General features: G+C 43.7%; 1 protein-coding gene across 4 annotated transcripts; it reads left to right on the top strand.

Moving 5' to 3' along the window:
- Positions 1–217: 217 nt before the first annotated feature.
- On the top strand, positions 218–16,189 carry gata2a (GATA binding protein 2a). Of its 4 annotated transcripts, none has more exons than XM_027020494.2 (6): positions 218–396; positions 5,800–6,275; positions 7,473–8,045; positions 10,918–11,075; positions 13,836–13,961; positions 14,856–16,189. In XM_027020494.2, the coding sequence occupies exons 2-6, from the start codon at positions 6,050–6,052 to the stop codon at positions 15,156–15,158; spliced, it is 1,386 nt and encodes a 461-aa protein (XP_026876295.1). In that variant the 5' UTR covers positions 218–396; positions 5,800–6,049; the 3' UTR covers positions 15,159–16,189. The 4 variants fall into 4 exon arrangements, with proteins under 4 accessions (XP_026876295.1, XP_026876294.1, XP_026876296.1 ...); XM_027020493.2 differs by lacking the exon at positions 218–396 and adding an exon at positions 5,381–5,578; XM_027020495.2 differs by lacking the exon at positions 218–396 and adding an exon at positions 5,381–5,578 and having other exon boundaries at positions 10,930–11,075.
- The last annotated feature ends 1,017 nt before the right edge of the window (positions 16,190–17,206 follow it).

The raw sequence follows: 17,206 nt of genomic DNA on the forward strand, positions 1-17,206 counted from the left end.
TTTCCAGAGAGAGAGAGAGAGAGAGAGAGAGAGAGAGAGAGAGAGAGAGAGAGAGAGAAAGAGAGAAAGAGAGAGAGAGAGAGCAAACGGAGAAACTGAGAAGAGTTGTCTGAAGGGACACAGCACCCCACCACAAGCCACTGGAGACGGATCATCAGTTTGTTTTATTCATTTCTTGGCGGCGGAGCTCGGTGAGCGCGCTGCCTCCGTTGTCAGTTTGGCACTACCACCCGGGCGGATTCGGAGAGGAGGTGCAGATCGTGCCAAGGGCAGGAGGCCCCCGCAAAGCGAGTTTCCTCGACTGCCCTCACAGGCGGCGCGACACGGATTTGGCTCAAAGACAGGTTTCGCCTGACTGCGAGATTTTGAGAAGACAGACCGTAACCATAAACACGGGTAAGATGCGTTTTATGTGTCGGCAGAAAACACACATTTGCAAAACAGCTTCCAACAGCGGTTTAGTTCACATCAGCAAACTGATTTACTAGGATCGCCGGCTGCGGCGGCCGTTTTGGAATAATTATGTTTCCCGCGGTGCTTCAGACGCGCTTTATAATATTGCTATATATTAATAAAGCTGGGTTTTTAAATGGTGCATTGCCAAACATGCAATTTTGTATTGTTAGTTATTGTTACTGTAACCATTTGCAATGTCAATGATGATGATGATGATTATGACGACGACAACAACAACAACAATAATAATTATTATTTATTATAATCATTATTGTAAGATGGGAAATTTTAGTGATATGATTTATGAAATTAGAGGCACAAACATCTAATTTCATAAATCCTTTGGCCTAAAATGTTTTTTTATTAAGTCAAGCTCGATTAGTGACTGTGAGGGTGATTATAATAAACAGTTCCCGAAAAATTGACATGAGCAAAAGGTATAAAAGGTCGCTGTTATCGATTGTTAGGAAATTTTAGAAAATCAATCAATCGATATGATTAACGTTGTTCTAAAACAATGAATAATGACGAATCATTCTCCAATATCCGTCAGTTTTTTTTGAGTCGTGTAATAGAAATTTCCGTGAAATTCGAAATGGCAAAGATCTTTTATAATAACCAGATATGCCTATTTAAAATATATTTGAAAACACATTTTACTTTGCCATAACAAATATTCTGGTTATATCAGCAAATGGTAAACATCTCAGTTTAATGCATAAAATATGTCAGTACAGTCACTCTTATTCGGGAACAATAGCGTCGTTCCGTGCACTGCTCGCTGCACACGAATTCACTGCAGCAGGCTACGATTTGAATGCCGAAGGTTTCCAGCCTTCCTCGCCACCATTTCGAAACAGGGTACTCAAAGTTCTGTCAAAAAGAGGGGGGGGGGGTCCCCGCTGTCATCACTATGGAGATTTATGACCGCTGCGGGATCAATTGCTGATAGAAGTCACACTCTGACTCTAAAGAAAACTTTCAAGTGGCTTGCAGAGCGTGCCTCGCACCTCGCTCCTTGTTGACAGACACTTGCAGCAATCGCATTTGATCGGAAAATGACCGACACGTTTATGTTAACTTATGAAGGAGAGGGTTCCTCAGTTACGCGCCTCTAATTGTGGACGTCCACTGAGGTGAAAACAAGGGGACGCGTCTCGCAGGCACCCACGCCGCCCGTGCTGCAGGGGAGGGCAAGCGGAGGCTTGGTGACTTTGCCGTGCTTGTGACTGGCCCCCAGTGCCCTGTCACAATCTAATTACCCGTGAGTAAAGGACAATACTGCTTCAGCTGCTCTGTGTCATTCCCCCATCCCCGCGTCTGCTTATCTTCACAAACCCTTCTGTGGCGCGCTAGGGCTCGCGCCCTCCCCCCGTTAACCCCGCGGAGAATGATAAACGCGCGACGAAGGGGACGAGCGGGCCGAGAGAGGCAAACCCATTTCACGGCACCTGTTAATTATGGGAGCGATTGCGAACCGTAGTAGCAGAGGCTTGTTTCCACCGACTTAAGCAATAAGCCAGCGTGCGTATTCTGAGGCAATTAATTTGTCCCGAGATGGGAAAGTACAGAAGTTTGATGGCATCATCATCGCGGTTGGCAGATAACTATTTGCATCGTGCTTCGTCAGAGATGATGCACTAATCATCGGAAATCAACACTAGCGCGAATGATACGCAGAGGCACGCGCACGCCGGGGCTCACGCGCTTTTGCCAGGAGAGGCTCTTAGCCTATTGCCCAGCGCGTTAGAGCCCTTGGCTGCGTAAAAGTGCTCTTGAGCTCGCCCTCCCCCTGTGAAGGACAGCTTCCGAGGTTTTCACAAAAACTCCCCCTTTGTTCCAGCGGTGATACCTGCTGGATTACCACAGGCATTTAGCACAGGTACATTTCAAAGTGACCTGCCTGGGGGAGCCATTAGCATCCCTGCTTGCTGAGGGGAGGAACACAGGACTTCAGCACGTGGACATTTACTGTAATCACTCAACATGGCCAAAAAAGCAACCGCTTTATAAAGTAGTTGTACAGCTATAATAAGTCAGTAATTACTATACTTTAATAGCCATTATTATTGGTACTTTTGGGAAAGTACTATATAAACTAACATTTTTAAGGGAAGGAACTCAGTGCTCCAAAAGAGAGTGAGAAAAATCTCAAAAAAGGATAAACAGAGCAGAGAGCGGTTGGTACAGCGTCACCGAGATCCATTTTGGTGACTTGTGTTTTAACGCTGATTTATAATTTGTCCACCAATCCCAAATTACAAACATTTATTCCCTAATGGCAGTGGTGCTCAAAGTATGTGTTATCTCTGCAGGCGTCTGGTTGCATATACTCTGGTAATTCGCCTAATTTCGCGTGAGTCTAAATAGATTGTATGATAACGCAGGGAAGCCAAGCACCTTAATAATCAATACACTCTAATTTGTTAGTTTTAGTGAGCTTTGTACACCTCTGGACAGTTGCCAGGAAAGCAAAGGATGTAGGCACGCGATACACGGCTATAGATCAGCTACTGGACCTGCAGATGCAAAGGCGTACACACGCGACCATGCATGCTTCATTCTACGTGTGCATTCACATGCATCACACAACTCTGCAAGGCGCGCCGTGAGTGACAAGACGATGTCAACACGGAAAATTACAATAGCATACATTTGAACTGTGCAAAAGGCCTAATTGTAGCGCAGCCTAACAAGCATTTTAAATGAAAACGATGCAAAGGCAATAGAAACTTCAAGGACATCGAAAAAAAAGACTGAAAGAAACACATAAAACGTGCAATTTACAACCTAATATAAGTGAAATAACCTTATTACACACACACACACACACACACACATATATATATATATATATATATATATATATATATATATATATATATAGATATAGATATAGATATAGATATAGATATAGATATATATAGATATATAGATATATATATAATGTAATATATAATGAAGATATATATATATATATATATATATATATATATATATATATATATATATATATATATATATATATATATATATATCTCTTCCTTTGCTTGCTCCGATTCAGTGACGTCAGGTGGAGGCGTCAGTGTGGCTGCCGGTCTGGGCTCGGAGCTACCTTCAATTATTATCTGTCAATCTTTTTTTTAGATGAACCGCGCGAACTATGACCCCATACCTTTAAGTCAGCCAAAATGCCACTGTTCCGAAAGTGGAATTGAATCCAAACCATAGACAGGACAATTATCTTGCCTTCAGTTTGTATCTGTATTAATAAAGCCTGATTCCTAACATCGACAGACCAAAGACATACAGACTTTATCCTATTAACCTCGATAGGCCTTTGTAAGTGGGCCATTTACATGCGAATTAAATTTTCAATAACACAGGAAAGCTCAAGTAAACTAAGTTGAACCGTTCATTCGTAACCGCACGCCAAGCGAGTTTATCCTGTGCTGTGCAAAGCGTTTTAAAGTCTCGTTTTAGGACAGACAGACGACTAAAATAAATAATTAATAAACACAAAGTGTTAGTACAAGATGTCAGAGACCGCAGAATTGCAAATGGTGCGGCGATGCATATCAGGAGTACGCCATAATGAAACTAGTTAGGTGGTCTGATGTCTTAACCTATACACAGGTGTGCTGGAACGCAGCACTGACATTTCTGAACGTTAAAGAAAAGAAAAGAACTGAAAACAATTACGTCATGCAAGTCAAAGGTTCGTCCGGTTTTCTAGAAAATATATTCTCGCCCCCATTTAAAACACTAGAGGTAAAACAAACAAACAAAAACAATACCAATAAAAGAAATAAAAAAGATATGTAAGATTATTAAAGATGTCATAAATTGTAACCCAATTTATATTTCAAGGGAGAAATCCATAATAGCCTGTGAGACGTTGACCAGGTCTTCAAATGACCTCCACGGTTTATCTACGTACTTATCAAGATAATTGGCGTCGCTCTGTCTTCGTGCCTGCGGTGGGTAGCCCTGCGTGTTTCGAGAATTAACGAATTCTCGCTAATGGCCACCAATTGGCTCCTTCTGGGCAAACCCATGCGACCTGTCGGCACCACTAAAAAAAAGAGAGCCCCTGCTATTGATATGTAAAGAGACGTTTGATCGCTCAAAATCGCATACAAAAACAATGTTTTCACAAGAAGAATGTGATGACTACTAATTAAAAACAATTAGACTCGCCAAACAATAGCTCCACTTTAGGCACCATAAAGCGCTCCTCCCCAGTCAGTGCCCGAGGTGTAAGGATTTGTGTTTTGTTTGTGTTACAGTTGTGTGTGAAAAATCAACATTTGTAGTTTTGGTTATTTTTAGCACATCCTAATGAACGCATACAGATTCCTGCTCACTAATATTAGAATAATGATTATTTTATTTATAGCATCGCTAACGTTTGTCCCAAAAAACTTGGGATTTTTGAGCCGAGATCAAGTAGACTACAAGTCAAGATCGGATCAAAATTGTAACAAAATTGTAACAGAAATCAGGTAATATTAGATTACAAACAACAAACTCGCGGACTTCCTAAATGTCGTGAAATATACGCATGAACGTCGTTATGCTCTCATACACAAAATGCAAGAAATGAATTTCACCCCCTACCGCTCTGTTTGCGCGATAGGGGACTTTTGGCCGGTGCGCAAAAGGAAGACATTATCAATGCGGACCATGGAGCTGTAAGAACGCTTAAAAGATCTCAATAAATTGTTCCGCTGATTGATGTGTCTCTCCGCTCTCTCGGTGAGCAGCACTGTAGACCGATAGTTCGCGAGGCACAAGCACGAGCCAATTGCAATGGACGCGACCTGCCATTGGTTAGCGGGAGGTCACTGCCAGCTCGGGACTCCGCCCTTGTTCGCATGATATGGAATTTACTGGCGCCAGGTCCGACAGAGCACAGGCACAATTCATTAATGAGCCTACACCGAAATACGTAGCGCCTCAGAACGCAGCAACGCCTAGACTATGTTTAACAACGGCGCAACAGAACATCCAAGCGCAGCTCCGAAACGCAAATGTCAACAGGCGGTTTGAGGATTACCATTCTTTGAAACGGACTAAGACAGGATAAACAGTGCTAAGGAGAAATCAAACGTCGCGCACCGTAAGTCTGTCGATGTGTATTTTACTGATCGCGTCTCGATCGCTGAACTCCTAAAAATGTCATGATTTAATTCGCGTTTGAAATGTTAGGCTATCCATTTGAAGTTACTGAGGCAGTAAACCGAACTGCTTTCACAAAGATACATCCTTTCGTGCTGTCTGTATTTTCTAATGACGCGTAAGTACGTGTAAGCTCATGTATCGTGTGTTTTTATTTTCCAGGTGAACTCCTGTAAACAAGGGACTCCATCTCTCCGTCAGACAAATACTGTGCACAAAGTGAAAAAGACATTGCCAACCAGTGTATATATATATATTTTTTCCTCTTTTTTCCTGTATAGTAATCATAATTACTCTTCGGTACATTTGGGGAAATATACATGATCTCAGTTCTCCGAAAACACCTCTCACATTGTCCGTAAAAATCCAGAAAAAGTTGTATTTTTCTCACAAATCCACGGACGCTTTAGACATGGAGGTTGCGGCCGACCAGTCTCGGTGGATGGCGCATCACCATGCAGTCCTCAACGGCCAGCACCCGGAGTCTCATCACCACGGCCTCACACATAACTATATGGAACCTATGGCACCTCTTTTGCCACCGGACGAAGTGGATGTGTTTTTGAATCACTTGGACTCGCAGGGCAACCCTTACTACCCCAACTCCCGCGCGCGAGTGTCCTACAGCCAAGCGCACGGTAAGAAGCAGTTTCGTGACATCCGCTCGTGACAAGACCAAAGCATTTCTACGGCTGCAGAGAGTGTTTAAAAAACAAACTGTTGTGTTGGGTGTTATTTTCCATGTACGAGTAGCAGTATAATGAATTGCTAATTTTTGTGGAGTTCGAGTTCGTGTTTGTTTATCGTGTGCTCTTCTCTACGAAAGGGTTAGAGAGAATAAACAAACGTAACCCTGGTGACATATCTGCAAGCTGTGGGTCAGTCTGAAGATTAGGCCATACTTGTGCTAGAAAAATACTTGCGTTTGAAATCGAAAAAAAGCCAGTAGTATCGAGGGGACTGGGGCCTAAAGACGCACCGGGTGTCCTGTGGCCCGTGCTTGCACGCGCTGAATATACGTTTATTAAAAACCACACGTGCATCGCCTGACATAGATGACACAATAAATCTCAGTCACATAATTATCGGAGCCTCTTTCACGGGATAAATTGTGAAATGATAGGCTTCGCTAGAAAAGAGATTTGGCCGGTCTAGATAGCAAATCGATCGGCTGCGCTATTATGAATTGTCACCTGGACAGAAACGCGCTGAAATGTAAAATTAGAAGAAACAGGGAAAAAATGTCTAGAAAATGACATGGAGAGGAAAGGGAAGTCCATGTCACTTGTTCCCCCGGCAGGGAGAGGGAGAGGGAGAGGAGAGAGAGCGATGCACTTCCCGGATACAAAATCAAAACGAAAAATCACTGATAACGTTCTTAGTTGACGCTCGTACTGTAACTTGTGCGAGGAGCACAACTCCGTGATTAGATGGCTGTATAATGAGATGCTTTATTAGTTTAATAAACAAAAGTTAGTTTTGTGTCTTCGCGTTCATGGAACACTTATAAAGTCTTATTGGGGAAAAAAATGGAACAGAAAGATCTATGAAGGCGTTGGCTTAGCGTTCGACTGCACTGTAGACTCATTTACTTTATGTGGATCTGCCAAAAGTTACGTAAATGGTAATTCAGATACTTTGGATTTGAACTCGATGTTGAGTTTGCATTGTTCGGAAACTGAATCAACAGGTAGGAACGTAATGCCTCCTTTGAAAACTATTCTTCTTAGTCTGATGCTACAAATTACAAATTGACAGCTACTCTTGGTTTTAACGAAGGCTATTGTAGTCTTCGCACTGATCACGAACTAATGTAAACATCAACCGTTTTACAGCTCGCCTCACGGGAAGTCAGGTCTGTCGGCCACACCTCATCCACAGTCCCGGCATACCGTGGCTGGACAGCGGTAAGGCGGCGCTCTCTGCCGCGCACCACAACGCGTGGGCCGTCAGCCACTTCAGCAAGCCCGGCCTGCACCCCGCCAGCACCGGCTATCCGACCAACAGCGGCTCCAGCGCCGCTCCTGTGTCTTCGCTCGCTTCAGCGGCCCACTCGAGCCCGCATCCCCTTTACAATTTCCCCCCAACGCCTCCGAAAGACGTGTCCCCGGACCCCGGTCCTTCCTCCCCAACGTCCTCTAGCACAAGGATGGACGAGAAGGAGTCCATTAAATATCAAGTGTCAATCGCGGATGGGATGAAAATGGAGGGGTGCAGTCCACTGCGGAGCAGCCTCGCGATGAGCGCGCAGACGCCGTCCACGCATCACCCCATCCCGACCTACCCGACGTATTCCCTCCCCACTCCGCACGACTACGGCACGAGTCTCTTTCACCCGGGCAGTCTGCTCGGTGGATCCTCGTCCAGTTTCACACCCAAATGCAAAAGCAAGACCCGGTCATCCTCAGGTGAGTTTCAGAATTTACAGATAAAGCTGTTCAAATCCGAGGGCTCTTTTTGTCGCCATGTTGGACCTCGAGATAGATTTAACAACTCCAGTTAATTTATTTTTAATGGGTTGTTAATATTAACAAAAAAGACCTTTAAGGGTTAGGCTGTTTCAAAAGGCATCTGATTAACAGTCAACCTGAAAAAAAAAAAAGCTATTGGCTAGGTAACCCAGCTGCGAACCCGCACACAGCAATAATACACTGTTGAAATTCACATTATTATTATCATAAAGGCACTTATACCAAATAAGCTACAAACTAAATGACAAACTAAATGCCGTAAATGTAAATGTAGACAATCTCTAAGACAGCACTGACATGTGTTTCCATGATTGGTCTTTCTGTTGAATATTTGCGGTCAGGGACATTTTTTGGTTTTTCCCTGAGGCGTCTCTAGACCTTACTTTTCTTTGTCCCAAACGACAAATCTTGACAGTTCGTATTGGTGTCCACTCAAAATTAGTCACCATTAAAATGACCCTTTACTTAAAAGAAACAATTTAAGTGAAAGGGTGGTTAAACCAACATAAAAAGACCGATGAAGTTATCAGGTTGCATATTAAATGGGCTCCAACGAGTTTAAACAATAATTATACAAATATGCCCAAACTATATTGCTAAAGCAGGTTTATATGAATCCGAAATAATTACAGACTTACTACGAAAAGAAGCTTGCAAGGTCAGAACAAGTCAAGATTGTAGTCTTGATTAATTACATTTTTCATAATGAATAAGCGCACACACTTTGAACTCTTGGTTTCGATATGCAGACGTTCAACCTCTCGCGTTGTTTTCGTTTAAAAAAGGGCTTCGTTTAAAAACACGCAGGAGTCACGACGCGCTGGCTCCTGCGACATCCTGTGCGCCTTTGCCTGAACAAATCACGACACACTCCCCCCGCCCTTGCGCGGTCCCTGCACTAACAAAGCCCCAACGGGACACGCCGTCACAGCCGACATGAGTCTGGCTCTTGTGTTTTAAACGGTCTGTTGCTCATACCGCTAACGACTAATAAGTAGTTATTATTATTATTATTATTATTATTATTATTATTATTATGATAAGATCTAAGTTGCCACGTGTAACATTTACCTTCCATGATAAACAGCTGTAAAAGGTCAATTTTGGCACTGCGGACAGGTGAACTCTTTAACACTGTCGAACACACCAAAGCTGATTTAGGAGTCTGCCGTCTTTAGAAAGCACCACGTGCAATCACCATTAACCGTTGACAATCCCGTAATCTCTTCACGTCTTCACATGAGTGTCCTTCAGGCTAAAGAATATCATTGCAAAACCAGTTTCAGAAACATCCCAAAAAAGTGTGTTTGGGTTGGAAAATTGCTTCAATTCCTATTGTCTTCTTTTATGCTATAGGCTCATGAGCAAATGGAACAGTATAATAGTGCTGATATTACATTTATGAGAGAAGACTGTATATCCACTAAATTCCCTTTGATCAATGAACTCCTAAGGGGCTTGTTTGTGTCTTGTTGAGCACAGTATGATGTAAATGGCCATTGTAGAAGTAAACTCATTACTGGTGACTTTACTCTGTTCACCTCTGTGAAGCAAAACTATTCTGGTATCCTAGTCATTTCAAGGGTTAGTACAATGCAGTTTCCTGTTTGGTTGTCTTTAAACAACAGAGGCCATGTCTACCGAGCTAGCCTGCGGCTCCGGGTCCGCCATACCAACCCTGGGCCTCGGTAGCTCCTGGTCTTTATGTCTTCATAATCCCAGAATGTTGGGGTATGTTATACACACCGATACCTCATCTAACGCTCGACAGGAACGGTGACACAGACGAAAAGGGAGGCGACTCGACTGAATTACCAAACATCATACATTTCAAAAGGACCACCTCCATTGTCCTGGGTGGATTCCATTCTCTGGCTCGGGTGGGACAAGCAGTCCCTCACATTGGACTGGGAATAACGTTGATGCTCCAGGGAGAGACAGGCATGAGGAGAGAGGGGAGGAGGGAAGAATGAATTTAAAGCACCGCACCCTACTCCAACAGGTTCCGGTCTTCTGCAGTAGTGAGGGCATGGTAGAATAATCCAGTAGGGCAATGGAGCCCAGAAAGATTCCATGCGGCCTTGCCATGTCACACCTGCTCGGTAGTGTGTGTAACGTTGATACTGAAAATACACAAACACCAAATTTCTACCGAGAATTGTATGAGGTGCCTAATTATCTTAAAGTGGATGTTTGGGTGAAAGGCAGCTAACCAGGATACCCTGTCAAAGAGCAAAGGCAGTCATGTACATCCGGTTCATTTCAACATATGACATGCTGAGTGCATGGTGAGACATGCCATGTCTCTGTAACATTTACACACTCACAGAGAGTGTCACTGCAGGGTTCGATTACGTAAAGCCATTTCTAATCGGGGGCCTTGCGTTTTGGTTATGCTCCTTAGCTATAGTGGATTATTTTTCATGGAATTGTCAGTGTCTATATGGAGCCCCTCCTCCCGTCAGTCACACCTGCGATCAGCCAGGCTTGGATGTGGATTGTTCCAATCATGCTAAGAGAGAGAGATTTAATATCATGAGCTACAGCTTAATGCACTATGGATGCGAATGGTCCGATCACATATCAGCTAATTAACTTGGACGGTTTACTTGATCTGATTCCTCCTCTGTGATCCATGCACTCATGTACAATAAAATCAAGTTTTAAAATGACTCCCAGAGTCTTTGCTGTGGTGGAGTGCATCCTGGTTCCTCGATTTCAGTAGGAGCTTGTAGATTTAAAATTTTTTTTTTGAAGGAAGGTGAACTTTTTAATTATATAAATTTCCCTTTGATTTTTCCGCCACCTGAATTCTACACAGAGGGGCGCGAGTGTGTGAACTGCGGTGCAACCTCCACCCCTCTCTGGAGGAGAGATGGAACAGGCCACTACCTCTGCAATGCCTGCGGCCTGTACCATAAGATGAATGGTCAGAACCGGCCCCTTATCAAGCCCAAACGCAGACTGGTGAGTAGCTCATTAACACACACACACACACACACCCATGTGAGAAAGAGGGTTAAATACGAGCCCAGAGCAGAGAGAATAAACACAATTCCAGGAAAGTTATATTTTCCCTATGATCTTCCTGTAATTGTTTGTCGCCCTCACCCTCTGGTGATCCCCTACACTGCCTGTTACAATACTGCTACCATTGCCATTGTTACTGCTATCATTATTGCTACTAGTCCTGATACTGTCCCTGATACCATTGCCCACATTGGCTTAATTAACACCACAACATGCTAGTTGGCAAACTACATAATCCGGCCTTCATCGTGTACTAGCGGCCATGGCGGCGTCTTTGAGATACAGATTCCCTCACATTAAGTTCGCATTTTCGGATTCCATTTAGGGATTTCTAAATTTAAATTAAGGAACACAACCCTTACTGGTGAGCCAGTACTGAGACTTGTACAGTTGATGTTCATGTAACTAAAATTAATGGTTTAATTTAGGAATTAGTTTGAACCGATTGTGACTGCGTGTGCTATACACACACACACACACACACACACACACACACACACACACACACACACACACATATATATATATATATATATATATATATTTTTTTTTTTTTTTATTTTTTTTTTTCCTATCAAATTCTTTGGTCAGTAGGTTATTTTTATATTTATCAAACACGAAATAATAAAAAACAAGCAATAATTTACAAAGGTGCCATAGAAAGCAGGGAAACAGGGTTAGAATTTTATAAAGAGTACCGCTCTTTTCAGAACGTACCATAAGACGTTATCTTAGTTATAACCTATCACGGTATCTTTTACAAATAAAATCGCACGCACAAGCAACCTAAAGCACCAGATTCGAATTCTCGCGTTACCCATAGAACAGATTTAGTACATTCACGACATTTGGATTCACTTAAATCGTTTATATCCATAAAAAAATTAGAACCCCAAAACTACACATATTCTAAAAGCGTAGTACTGCCTTCTTATCGTTGTTTTAATAACTTATTTTTTTACTCATCGAAGCATATTTTTATATTATTCCTTAAAAACCACACGCCATTATTATTGCGAATAGCCTACATTGGCAGGAGCCAAGTTAGCCTAGTATAGCCTTGTTCTGTCTGCCATGTATATCTCTGAGATAATCTTTATTTCTGAATTTCGCTCGAATTAAAGGTGTTTTTACATGAGTTGGTCTTTGTAAGATTAAAAATACCTCAAGAGTAACCAGCATTCAAAAAGGAATATCGAGTCGTTTCCAAAATGAATAATTATTTGCATGAAAGTAGTAGTACAAATTATTATTATTATTATTATTATTATTATTATTATTATTATTATTATTATTATTATTATTAAAACTTTCCAGACATTAGTCTGCATCTTTGACTTTAGTTACTTAGTGACTGTTGTGCTCTCCAGATGTAAACTCCGCGAGGTTTTCCATGGAGCCAGGCAGCAGGCTTATGCGTTCTCAGATGAAGTGTTTTCAGAGCTCTGTTCAAAGGCCATCCAGTTGTTTCCTATCCGGATATCTGCCCGGGACCGATAAGGAAGCGAGGCTCCCGGGTGTTTCCGTCTTCAACAAACCCCGCTGAATTTTCTATGGCCCCGGCAGGGTCGCGTCTGACACATAGGCCTATACTGTAACGCGATTACCAGAACACTGCAGGACCCGGCTGTGTGTGAGGGGAGTGGGATGATGTAGGGGATTGGAAAATAAATGGATTTATGCTCTCGCGCTCTTGTTTGTCACGCTCGGTTGGCACTGAGCATAAACATCGGAATGCGCGTGTTTTTGTTGTTGTCTACCTTTTTTTTTTTGTTTAATTTAACGAGGGGCAGGGTCGCCCTCCTTTTCCAAAGGCTCAATTTTGCATTAGGCTAAAAGGAATTGTTATGTAAACCGCGCACGGACAGAAAACACGTACCCCGCACGTACTTGGCTGCGGGGGATTGTATTGTATGCCTGTAAATGTTTCTTATTATGTGTGAAAAATTGATCTGTAATGGACACAAAGGAAAGAGCAACGCGGCGACCCGGCCGCGCGGACGCCCCGCCCCCAGACGCGCGTTCCATTCTCTGCGTCCGGGGATGAATCGCGGCCTGACGGGATAAACTCGTGATTAATAACCTGGTAGCGTGCATGTAGGCTACCGATATTTGGTAAAATACAGGAACAGCAAATTTCACCAGGCGCGGCGTTTTTTTCCGCTAATCGTGGCACGAATTGGAAAATGTAATTAAGCCCGAATAAATGCACAGAATATATTCAATTAAGCCAACAGAGGCGACTGCCTGTAAGCAATTTGGTGTGTTTAGACGATGCTGCCTTTGATGTTATTTGGTTGTAGTTTGGAAATGCTGTCTGGACTGGAGTACACATAGCTACGGAAAGTCATAATATTCGTCACCCCAGCAGCTCCAAAAGATCTTTATCGTAGCCGGAGTGTTGACTTAAGAGCGAGGCCTCGGAACCTTTATATGATACTCGCGCTGTGGCTGGACTGAATCGGTTATGAAGGAACGTCTGAAAAATAACAAAGTGAAAGTTAACGGGCCCAAATTACACACACATATCCAGGAACCTATACAGACATTTCCCTTATAAGACTACGTAGGTACCAGGAGAGGGACAATATATTACCCTAAGCCCCCAAAAGACGCGAAAACCCGAAATATGGGTGTAATGAAACTTTATGAAATCGGACTTTAAAAATCACTGTTTACATGCCGGTTTCTTCACAGTCCGCTGCGCGACGAGCCGGCACCTGCTGCGCGAACTGTCAGACGACCACGACCACCCTTTGGAGGCGCAATGGCAACGGCGACCCAGTGTGCAACGCCTGCGGCCTCTACTACAAACTCCACAACGTAAGTAGCCAACGAGGAGCGGCCGATTGCGTAGCCGAAGTGCTCAAGGGGGCGGACAGTTTCTATCGATTTAGGAGATGGGGAAAGAGCCCAGGACGCAAAGCCGGCTTTTCCTGTCAAGCACAACCCGCTGACCGTTTGTTTATTTATTTATTTATTTTTTGCTTTTGATTAATCCAGCTTTGTTTCAATGGGAGGCGGTATTCCCCGGAGAGACCGGAGGATGGAACTGCCATTCAAGACGTGGCGTCTGTTTTACCAATTCAGTGCTGTCTGAAACCAACCTTTTTATGTTAAGCTTGGCTTCCATTACGTACTTTGTCCAACGAATAAATAATTTTCACTCTAATGAGACAAGCGCGACGAACTGCAACAAAGTGACCACCCAATAGAAAACTATTAGCCGACGGCTTTTCAAGTCATCTTGGCAATGGCAGTATTGCCGTTTGCTAAGTGATTGTATTCATGACAGAGCTTGAAATTCATCGTTAAAAAGATTATAAGTTACGACGTGCAACATTTACATGGTTATTTTTTTTATAACTGAGAAAGGTTTAGCCTCAAATGAACGGCTAAATAAAATCCCTTACATACAAAGCAGTCAAATACAGCTAATTTCCCCCAACAAGAAATGTCTTTGTTATACGCGAAAGATTTTTTCATTGCTGATAAAACGTAGACAGTTATCTTTAATTTACCTGAATTGAAAATGCAATGGCTCCCCAAGTACAGACAGAAATGAACATCTCTCTCTCTCTCTCTCTCTTCTCTCTCTCTTCTCTCTCTCTTCTCTCTCTCTCTTCTCTCTCTCTCTCTCTTCTCTCTCTCTCTGTCTCTGTCTCTCTCTCTCTCTCTTCTCTCTCTCTCTCTCTCTCTCTCTCTCTCCTTCCCTAGGTCAACAGACCGCTGACCATGAAGAAAGAGGGGATCCAAACACGCAACCGCAAGATGTCCAGCAAGTCCAAGCGGAGCAAGCGTGCCGGCGAAGCCTTTGACGACCTGTCCAAGTGCATGCAGGACAAGACGTCATCGGCGTTCGCCGGCGCAGGTGCCATGGCGGGTCACATGACCCACATGGGTCACCTGGGGCCCTTCAGCCACTCAGGCCACATGCTGCCCACACCGACCCCCATCCATCCCACCTTCAGCCACCCCCACCACACGGGTCGCTCGCCCGTCTGGCCCGAGCCTCATTAAGCTGCCCGGCTTGGCACGAGCCTCATCCCTGGATGCAACTGCCCCCTCCACACCCGTCGCTCCTGCCCATCACGGGGGGGGTTGGGGAAGGGAGAGGACCGAAGGCCAGGGGGTCAGCTTCCAGGCCGTTCCTGGTTGGACGCTACATATGGCGGGGGTATATGTTCACACAAACAACCAGAAAGAGTCACAGTTTGTGTGTGTATGTGTGTTTTTTTTAAGTGGCCGGGGGGTATAGAGGACATTTAGTTTGCTGAAAACACCACTCCACCACCCAGGATTTATGGACATGGATGTATTGGAAGTGTGGTGCAGTGGGTGGAGCAGTACACGCAATGCTTCTGCCCTTTCTTTATTTTGTACTGAGTCACTTTGGTACTGCCCGGTAAGAGAGGATGTGTGTTATAGCCGAGTCACTGTGTGCATGTGTGAGCGTACGTGTGTGTGTGTGTGTGTGTGTGTGTGTGTGCGCGTGCGCGTGTGTGTGTGTGTGCACGCATGCCATCAGCCACTGCCACTGGTTAACCCAACAGATGCAGATCAAAGCTTGCAAAGGCCTGGCTGTTGAACTCTGAAACAGAGAGAGAGCTGGAGAAAGAGAGAGAGAGAAAGAGAGAGAGAGAGAGAGAAAGAGAGAGAGAGAGAGAGAGAAAGAGAGAGAGAGTGCTTATTCTACCCGTAACATGCTGGGATGTACACACTGCACAGACACTGCATCTGAACAGACTCTATGGACACGACTAGCAAGCAAACAGATGTTTATAAAGCTTGATTGTTATTGTTATAATTGTTATTATGATAATTTATTTTCACACTTTATTTCTTTTCTCTTTTTTTGCTCTCCTTAAAACCATATTGGTATATTGTAATAATTATAAATATTATTTGATTGTTATTATTATCAAATGAAAGAAATGATTAAAAAAACAACAAAAAAACACTGACTTATCTTAGCCAAGGCGATATTGCTGAACTGTACGTTTTTATCATTTTCCATTACACAAATAAAGAAATAAAGTTTTAATACTTAATCATACTTCACTTTCTTTGTTCTGCTTAGCAGGTCTCATGTATGCTATGGAAAATCAAAGTTATATTTGACACTCATTTTCACTTTATGCAAATGAGCAATTTAAATCATAGAGATGTGGATGCACACACCCATGAGTTGCACACCCTCTTACACACACACACACACACACACACACACACACACACACACACACACACGGACAAGAGTAGACACATGGACAAACACATGCAATCAAGCATATGCATGAGGATGCGCTACCAACATGCGTATCACCTCACATCCGTACATACACGCACACATGAATCGGTTGTCCTTGAGTCCTGAGTCTCCACTAGACATAGTCCTCTTTTTCTTCTGGAGCCAGAAAGAGAAGTGAGAGGAAGGACACTGAGCCTTTAGCAAGAGAGAGAGAGAGAGAGAGACAGATAGAGACAGAGCAAAAGAGAGACAGAGAGAGAACGAAGAAAGAGACATTTGGAGAGAGACAGAGAGAGGGAGAAAGACAGAGAGAGACAAAGTAAGAGCGAGTGAAAAAGGGAAAGAGAGAGAGAGAGAGAGAGAGAGAGGGAGGGAGGAAGGAAAGGCAATCAGCCCAGCCGTGAGCAAACACGTGGGGGGCAGTTTGGACCCTCTCCTCTCCCAGATGTTCTAGCAGTGGAGGCTGCAGGAAACAGCCCTTAACTGGCTCTCATTTAGAGAGTGCTCAACCCCGGAGGAGCGAAGGAAGTGCCGCCTAGGCCAGCCGACTAATGAGGAGGCCGAGAGGAGCGGGGCCAGGTCTGGGTCAGAGCTGCCAGTCTGCCCCTGTCGACAGGCCACGCAGCCAGACCCCGAGCACTGCGTTAGCAGTGGCGGAGAGACTTTAAAGTGATAATTCCTGCCACTGTTTCAGAACTGCTGTTGGGTTACCATGGTTATGGAAAACTGATGGCAGGCTAGTCTGTGTTTTATCTGGGGATTTCAAAAGGGGATGACTACCAAATTTGAAGCAGGAGACCACTCAGCACATTCTACT

Source organism: Electrophorus electricus, chromosome 20 (genome assembly GCF_013358815.1).
Source record: "Electrophorus electricus isolate fEleEle1 chromosome 20, fEleEle1.pri, whole genome shotgun sequence".
NCBI lineage: Eukaryota > Metazoa > Chordata > Actinopteri > Gymnotiformes > Gymnotidae > Electrophorus > Electrophorus electricus.

Coding starts and splice junctions, on each gene's coding strand:
- gata2a (XM_027020494.2), top strand. CDS start 6,050: ATGGAGGTTGCGGCCGACCAGTCTCGGTGGATGGCGCATCACCATGCA. Junction 11,076..13,835: donor TCAAGCCCAAACGCAGACTG/GTGAGTAGCTCA, acceptor GTTTCTTCACAG/TCCGCTGCGCGACGAGCCGG. Junction 13,962..14,855: donor TCTACTACAAACTCCACAAC/GTAAGTAGCCAA, acceptor CTCCTTCCCTAG/GTCAACAGACCGCTGACCAT.